This window comes from Pterocles gutturalis, unplaced genomic scaffold (assembly GCF_000699245.1).
Source record: "Pterocles gutturalis isolate BGI_N339 unplaced genomic scaffold, ASM69924v1 scaffold33028, whole genome shotgun sequence".
In the NCBI taxonomy this organism is placed as follows: domain Eukaryota; kingdom Metazoa; phylum Chordata; class Aves; order Pterocliformes; family Pteroclidae; genus Pterocles; species Pterocles gutturalis.
Genome location: NW_010121505.1, coordinates 1 through 8,198, shown reverse-complemented (window position 1 = coordinate 8,198; position 8,198 = coordinate 1). Strand labels below are relative to the sequence as shown.

Genomic DNA, 8,198 nt, shown 5'->3' with positions numbered 1-8,198 from the left:
TAAATTTACTCACTGTCTTAGGTACTCAGAGCTCACAGCTCCAAATCTCTTGCTGTAGTAAAGACTTTTCCCGCGGGGTTTTCCTGCGTGGCGGCACTCCTCCTGCCCCTGGAGAACCGGCTAACCCCACTGCTTCGGAAATGGATCCTGGGATAAAGTGTTCTGGCCTTGCGCTTTCCCTGTGGGCATCCCAATGCCTGCGTATCCCAAGCTTTTCTGGGGGATCCCCGCACAAGCTTCCCAGCTTGTTCCGCGCTTCCCGCTCTCTTCCTGCCGCTTTTCCCTTGGGCTGACCGGGCTGTGCCCCAGGTGCCGGCAGCCTGCTGCACGAACGATCCAGGATTGATGTATTTTGGGAACAAAGCGATAATTTGAATTTTTTTTTTTTTTTCACTGGTTCACCTACAATGAAACCATGACAGTGGAGAGCGTGACGCAGGCCGTGTCCAACCTGGCGCTGCAGTTTGGGGAGGAGGACGCAGACCCGGGGGCAATGGTGCGGAGCTGGGGGGGGGCTCTGGGGAGGTGCCGTTGGCTTCCCTCTGATGCTGCCCTTGGCCTCGCCTAACCTGTGGCCTCCTTTCTCTTGCAGTCCCGTCCGTTTGGTGTCGCGCTGCTTTTTGGAGGAGTTGATGAGAAGGGACCCCAGCTGTAAGTTCAGCTCTTTTTAATCCAGGCCAGCTCTGGGAAGAGACAAAATCCCTACTGCAGCTTCCCAGGGCACTTTGATGATTTGAGTCTGGGATTTTCCTTAAGCCGAGCACTCGGGGTTTATCCTATCATGTCCCTGATGTGTGTGTTAATGCTTTTAAACCCTTCCTCTCAAAGTATGGGAGCAGGGGCTGCTTGTTTGGGGTTGAAGAGAATGCCGTGTCTTCACCGAATCCTTGCTTTTTTTAACGTGGTTTCCTGGGAGGGAGGGAGGGAGGTGTTAAAGCTCTCCTCGTCCCGAGTTTATTCTTACCTTTCCCTAAAGGACTAGCAGAGCCACCGGTAACATAATACATTGCTGTGACATTCCTTGGGGAGGTGGTGGGGTGTTTGTAACCTGAACTGGTGTGCTTCAAACACCCGGCCTCGGCTGGAGGTGGGAACGGCTCCGCACAGCCAGCCCGATAAGGTCTCCTAGGAGCAGTAGTGAAAATTTGCTGATTTTATTAAAAGAAATACAATAAGGGGGAAAATGAAAAGGAAAATTAGCTGCTCTGAGTATGGAGGGCAGTGCCAGGAGTATGGAGCTCTCCTCCTAGATCACCAGCCCAGCTGCAGATGACGCTTTGGCACTCCTCAAACCTTGGGCTGCTCCTCTGCGTGCCTCGAGGAGGGACCTGCTGCTGTGCTGGTTGCAGCCATCCCCTGAGGCCACTGGGTGCAGCGCAGGGCTGCTGTGAGCTCTGCCCCATGTCGGTAGAGCAGCTGCTGAGGAGCCCTTGTTCTTCCCCAGCTCCGTGCAGGGAGCTCTGGGGAGCACTGGGGGGCTGGTGGCAAAGGCGAGGGGGTGCGGCGGTTGTTCACGCTCTCGCCTGTGTTCCTGCAGGTTTCACATGGACCCGTCGGGGACGTTTGTTCAGTGTGATGCCAGAGCGATCGGCTCTGCCTCGGAAGGCGCGCAGAGCTCTCTGCAAGAGGTTTACCACAAGGTAAAAGGAGGATGGGGGTTGAGATCTCACAGGTTGCAGAGGTAACACACAACCTCCACAGATCCAGTAGTTTCCCTCCCCGTGAGTGATTCATAAGGCTCCTCCCGCACCGTAGAGGAGGCGCGAGCGCTGCTGAGGGTGCGACGCGGTCCTTGGCAGCTGCTCCCGTGATTAGATGTCAGCGCTCAGCTCTGGGTGCGGATCTCTCCGACGAGAAGTACTATGAGCAGCAGCTTCCCCTGAGGCTGCAGCCGCAACACGAGACCAGTGACCGAGGTGCTGGTTGCAGCCTCTAGCGGGTGATAATTAAGCCCGTGTCAAGAAGCACTCTATAAATAAAAAGAGCTGCTACACAAACGCCGCTGGTCAGCATCAGAGCTGGGTATGGATGCAGCCTGAGCGTAAGGAATTAAAGCGGCTTCATTTCACCAGTGAACAGCTCTTGTGCTGCAAGTGCTGGTCCCATTTGATATTAAATAGAAACTTCATTCCCTCCACGAGTGGGGAGCTGCCCGTTTTGTGTGGTAAGAAACCAAACGCTAATAAAAAGCATCATTAAGAGTGTTGATTGTGTGGGGACTTCCAGCCCAACACTTGATAACCTGATCTGTTCACTCGCTGAGTTCTGGTCTCTGTGGCTTTTTAACCATCTTCCAAGTGCAGAGTTACCGCAGACCCAGCTATCGTCACCCATTGAATGTTGCACGGCCCTCTGGCTCTCTCACGCAGAGATTTATGTGATTAAAGCACAAAGGCTTTGGCCAAGAGGGAGTCCGGCTTTTTGGAGCTCCCACTAAAGCTTGCTGGGGGGGCAACTGGTTGATAGGCAGTAACTGGTGAAGGGAAATGGACCCTCGAGTCCTGGGTGTGACAGTGAGGTGTCTGTGCCCAGATTAACGGTTCTTAAGCTTTGTCAAAAGTTCTGCAGAAGCAGAAAGTCACCATCCTTGCAATTGTCACTGTCCTGCCCGAACAACGCGCTTTGATCTCTTGTTGATGCTGTAGATAACTTGATAAGCTTTTAAATTTGCTGGCAGACACAGCTGAAAGGATTTGAGAAGAACAGGAGGGAGAGCGGCACGCTTCCGCAGGCAAAGGGGTAACACACGAGTACGCCTTTGAGCTGCGTCACCAAGGCAATTAATGAGTGATTTCTTTTACAGTCCATGACGCTGAAAGAAGCAATCAAATCTTCCCTCGTCATCTTGAAACAAGTTATGGAGGAGAAACTGAACGCAACCAACATTGAGGTAACCGCGGCCCCAGTGGCAGAGCGCGGCTGTGGCTTGTGGCACTCGGTGCAGAGCAGAAGCCTGCACCACGGGTCGTCTTTGCGTCCTCGGTGCGAATCCTGCCGCCTGCCAGGCGAGGGTCTCGGTCGTGTTTTGCACTTTAAACACCCAGGTGAGAACACTGCCTGCTTGGATTTCGGAGAGGAGGGTTGGCTGTGCTGCTGGAGCCAGGACGGAGTTGGTGGAGAAGCTCAGGACTCCCCGAGCCGGCGGCTGGCTGGCTGCAGATGGTCTTGTGCTTTCAAGCCGCCTGTTGTAGCGTGTCGTGTGTGGCACGTGGGAAAGGTTGGAGCTTTCTGTTGACTCCCAGAGGTGTGCAGCCTGGCCTGTTCGCCTGGCTAACCCCCGAGTGATTCTCGGGAGGGCTCCCTGGGCACGGGGCTGGAGCCCCCACTGACCTTCCCCGGGGTGAGTTAGCCAGCGGGAGCCTGGCGTGCCAGGATTGCTGTTTCTTCCCCTGGGTTTAGCCATTCTTTTTTCCCCCCGGTAGTTGTAATATTAGAAGGAATGAAAATTATACAGCTTCTGGATTTGCTATATTCAGTCTTGGGGCAGTGCCAAAAATCTGCTGGACAGGAGGAGCGCAGAGGTGAAGCTTCCAGGAACGAATGTGCTCCTCTAACCCCCGGCTTTTGCCCGCCAGCGGACAGAGCTCAGCGTGACCCGAGCGTGCAGCACTCTCGGAGATCCCCACCAACGTCCTGGTACCTGTCCCCTCCAACCCTCCTCATTAGCTTGTAGTGCTCCTTTTTAGGCAGCAAAGGTAAAAACCCTTCCAGTTCGTTAGTGCTAACGGATAGATGAGGAGCAAGGCTGGCGTCTAGAGTTTGCTTCTATTTCTGGCGGGTTATGAGACACTAGACCTTTTCAAATCACAGCATTTCGACTCCTGAGCTGCTCTCCTCCCACCGTTCTCCCATTCCTTTCCTCTGAGCACTGGGAACCCGTTTCCCAAACAGCCTAAAAGTGTGCACCCCATTTTTTTATTAAATACTGGTGCTGGAGACCCTTCCTGATATTTTGAACCATTTTTTTGGGGGGGAAAGGGCTGACAGCACGCTGAAAACTGAGATGCTCTGGCCAGAACCGATGCCGGCCGGCTGAAATCTGCTTCCCCAGATCTGCGCTGATCTGTTCTCCCTCGATCAGCTTCAGGTCTCTTTGGGAAGGTTTGCAGTACAGTGTGAAGAAATGGAGGCGGAGGAGCGTGTACAGTATCCCTGTGTCACGTCCCCGTTTAACGGGGCTTAACTGTGCTTGGCAGAGCGCTGAACGTGCCGAGGAATCGTAGCGGGGTTAAGTATGAGAAGAATGTGCTGAGGATTAAAAGGTCTCTATTGACTCAAGTCACCCTTCTGGCTGAAAATCTCCTACCTGAAGTAGCTGCTTTTGCTTTCTAGCCTCTTAGAAATATGTGGCGGTTTATTTACTCGAACCCCGTCCCTCTCTTGCGTGGGATTTTCCTGCCAGCAGCAAAGAGAAGGGGCACAGTGTGGTCGTGGAAGAGTTAAACCTGTTGCAGCAAAGGTCAGGAGCCTCCAAGGATGTTTTGCTTTTAAATTAATTACCTCCCCAGGAAGCCTGTGAGGGAATCCTTGAGTGAAGCTGTTGTTGGTAGGGAGAAGGTGAGGCACAGGTTTGAGCAGACATGGAAGAGGGAAGTAGTTGATGTGTCTGAAGAGTTTTGTGGGGTTTCAGGGTGTAGATAAGGTGTGTGGTCGAGTCCGTTTGGGTCCAGCATCAGCCCAGCACCCGTACAGGTGATCGGAGGGGCCTGAACGGGTACCTGCGGGTGTCTGACTGCTCTGAGAATACTCCTGGGCTGGCAGGGGTGCGTGGGCTGAGCGTTTGGGGGGTTCTCCTTGGAAAACACTGCCTGCCCTCCCCTCCAAAACGGTGTCCTGCCATCCCGGGCTGAGCGACCAAGCAGAGGAGCCTGGGAGGAGCTCTGGGGTGTGCCAGGACCCTCTGCAGCTTATTGCCACCAAACCCTTTGATCCCTTTGGAGTAAAGGTGCGTGCCCGCTGCCGGGGTGCCTGCGAGCGGGGTCTGGAGCATCCCGCCCGCCCGCGGCAGCTGACTCTATCTTGGGCTCTCATGCCGTGAGCTAGGTGCGAACCAAAGTCCCGCTTACATTCCTCTGTCAGTCTTGTCGCTCTTCAAGTGTCTCTTGTTCTGGAGCTGACCCCATGAAGTGTCCCAGCTGGCTGCCCTGGCCGCTGTCCCCCTCTTCTCCTGCCCTGTCCCTGTGGCTGTGCCTCGGAAGGGATCTCTTTGGGCTGCGTAGGGCACCAGGCAGCTGCAAGGTGCCCGTGGCTGGTATATTGTCGGTGTTTGGTGACCAGAACGCTGTTTTGCCTCTGCCTCAGTTTCCCAGGGCTAACCCTCGGTCCCTTTGGAGTGCTTTGCTATCTTGGTTCTCTTAGGGCACGTAACAGGCCAGGATTTGTACCCTTGGCTGGTTCCTGGAGGAGAAGAGGCACTTCTGCCGAGGGCCACGCCGCACTGCAGCAGGATCTGCCCCTCTCTGCGGAGTGTTTGGCGAAGGACTCGCGTTATCGGGGTGTTTTCCCCAGCCAGCAGCAGCAGCGCCGTGACGTTCCCCGCTGCTGCTGCTCTGAGGAGACTGAGTCAATTAAAAGCTATTTCAGCGGCCGGCAGCTATTTTAGGGAATCAAAGAGCGTGGTGTGGGGTGGAATGATCTTGCTGGGCTGGCAGATCGGGCAGGCGAGAAGGAACAGCTGCTCCGTCTGCTGCTCTCTGTTCCCTGCCCCGCGGGCACGTTAACCCCTTGCTCCTTCTCTTTCAGCTTGCCACAGTAGAGCCCGGGATGAAGTTCCACATGTACACAAAAGAGGAGCTTGAAGAGGTCATCAAGGATATTTGAAAAAAGAGAAAAACTCCCTCAAAGGCTCATTCCTCCCCGATCAAAGCGAACTGACTCGGTTCCTGCCAGTTCCTGTGATTTTTATTTTCCGGCAGCATCTGTAATTGCTCTTCTCAGAAGGCTCTTGAGGTTTTTTTACAGTTTCTGTACATAACTGATCTCTACAATAGGCAGAAATGACAATAAATCATTTTGTTACTCTATCTGGGGCTCCTCATCACAGAGATCTGAGGTGGGGGGGATCGTTCAGAGCTAAATTTGGGGGCAGATGAGGGCAACACCCGCTGCTGAAGTCGGGGTCCTGCCAGCTTTGCGGCACCGCGCCGTGCGGCAGCACCAGCACCGTCCTCGCTGGCTACCGCAGGGGCAAGTCTCCCTCTCGTGGTGATGTCGCATCAGGAGATCTGTGGATCCTTTCCCGTCCGTTTTGAGAATCAAGAGACTTCTAGATCCGCTCGTACCTGTCGGGTGTGTTCCCCTCGTCCTTCTCCGGTGCTTTTTGTCCGAAATGGCTTCCCCGGGGCTCTGACAGCTTCCCAGGGAAGAAATCCATAACCAGGCTCGGGGTTAGTGCTTCCTTACCCGTAACAACCGTGATAGACCAGAGCCCAGCGAGGGGGAATAGCTCTGGGGTGGATGGACAGCCCCTGACCTGTTAGATTGTGCTGGCAGCACTTCATTTTGAGTTCAGCCTCGTTCACCAGCAAACTCCTGCTCACGTTCTCCCCAAGGCTTGTTGTTTTTGTTTCTCGTTCTCCAGCAGACATCTCCATCCTCAAAACAGCATCTGAGAATTAAAGATCAGTCTGCTAAGGGAATAAACTGAGATTAACAAAGTCATTTTTCCTCCAAAACCATGCCTGTGTGGTCAGGGCAGCGTCAGGGGCTGGAGAACCAGCTCTGCCGTGGCCCCAGCCACTTGCTCTGGTGAACATTGGCGGCGGCTGCTCCGCTCTGTCCTATTTTGAGAAATTCCAGTTTCACCCTGAACAAAACAACGTTGTCTGCGGTAGAAGAGATGGACGTGGCCTGTGCTGCTGCCCTGCTCAGCGGGGACATTTCCAACGTTGTATTTGACTGAAATGAGTAACTTTCCACTCGATTCAGCGCTAGGGATCGCTCTCCAGCGGGCGTTTCATTGCTCGGTAAAGCCAAACAGTCGCAGCAAACCGTGGCTGAGCTGCCCTGTGCCAGCCTCTGCCTTTGGCGGAAGGGAAAATGCCAATCCTCTCAAATTTTTTTTTTCCTCTCTTGCTGTTGCCAGACAGATGCAGGAAGGGAAGCCAGGGCTCCTTGGGTGGAGGATCAGTCCTTGGACAACCTCGGTTTCCAGACCAGCTGAGCGCTCTCCTTGCAGGAGCTCCTGCTGTGAGGTTCCCCTCTGGGTAAGAGTCTAAAGGAAACAAATTCGGGCGATGCCTGAGGTCGTGGTAAGGCTTGAGTAGAACTTGGAAGTGGGAGAGCAAACATAAAGAATAATTAGTTGATGAACTTTACCCTTCCTTGTAGCCTAAATGTGGGGAAACGAGCCTGCCTTTGGCTCTGCCTGCGCAGCTTTGGGGCGCTGTACTCCATCTCTGTGCCACTCCTCATCCCTAAAATGAATTTTGAGGCAGCAACGAGGGTGGCTCTGGCGTGGGAGCTCACCTGTCCTGAATATCCAGTAAGCCAGGATGATATCCAGGGCGCTGCCCTGAGCATCGCCCTCATAAAACCGCCGGGTAAGTGAAACTGGGGCTGTTATCGGCTGTTGGGTGTGCAGAAGGTAGGAACGCCCTTTATTTCCGAGCTTTCTATCGACTCCAAGCTCGTCACCTTCCCTTCTCCCTTGGGCAGGAGGCTGATGGGTGTGAACCCCACAACGAACCCTGCTGTTCCGGGAGGTAGGCCTCTTTCTAGGCTTGTTTGTGTCCTAGGAAACACAAAAAGCTAATTCTTCCGTGGCGGGGCACTGAGCAGAAACTGTTCCCTTCTGCCCTGCCCTCGTCACACGGCTCGCTGGTGGCAGCATCACATGAGAGCAGCTCTTCTGGGCGTGAAAATCGAGGCTTTGTGCTCCTTATCGGATCCCGCTTGGCAAGGGCAAAGCCTGAGCTCTTTCCAGCCGGGCATCGGGGGGAACGTGAAAGTGGGATGAGGGGCGGGGAGCCCTGCGCTGCTCTCCCCCTGCTTCCTGCCCTGTCCCCCGCTGTCAGGGCAGCTGAGCTGTGCCCCCCCCCCAGGCACCATCTCACTGCCTTTCCTTGGGCCCTTCCCACGTCAAACTTTTTTCAGGGAAGGGAGGAGGAAAATAAAGAAGTGTAAAGATGATGCAGCAGAATAAAAATTCCCTTTTTGCGAAGGAGAAAGGATGAGGGCTGGGGGGGGAAACACAACCC

At 54.4% G+C, this 8,198-nt stretch overlaps 1 protein-coding gene across 1 annotated transcript; it reads left to right on the top strand.

The window, feature by feature from the left end:
- Positions 1 to 396: 396 nt before the first annotated feature.
- Positions 397 to 6,023, top strand: PSMA5 (proteasome (prosome, macropain) subunit, alpha type, 5). Its single transcript, XM_010077271.1, has 5 exons — positions 397 to 496; positions 593 to 651; positions 1,538 to 1,640; positions 2,804 to 2,890; positions 5,743 to 6,023. Exons 1-5 carry the CDS (start codon positions 416 to 418, stop codon positions 5,818 to 5,820), a joined length of 408 nt encoding a protein of 135 aa, XP_010075573.1. The 5' UTR covers positions 397 to 415; the 3' UTR covers positions 5,821 to 6,023.
- Positions 6,024 to 8,198: the final 2,175 nt, after the last annotated feature.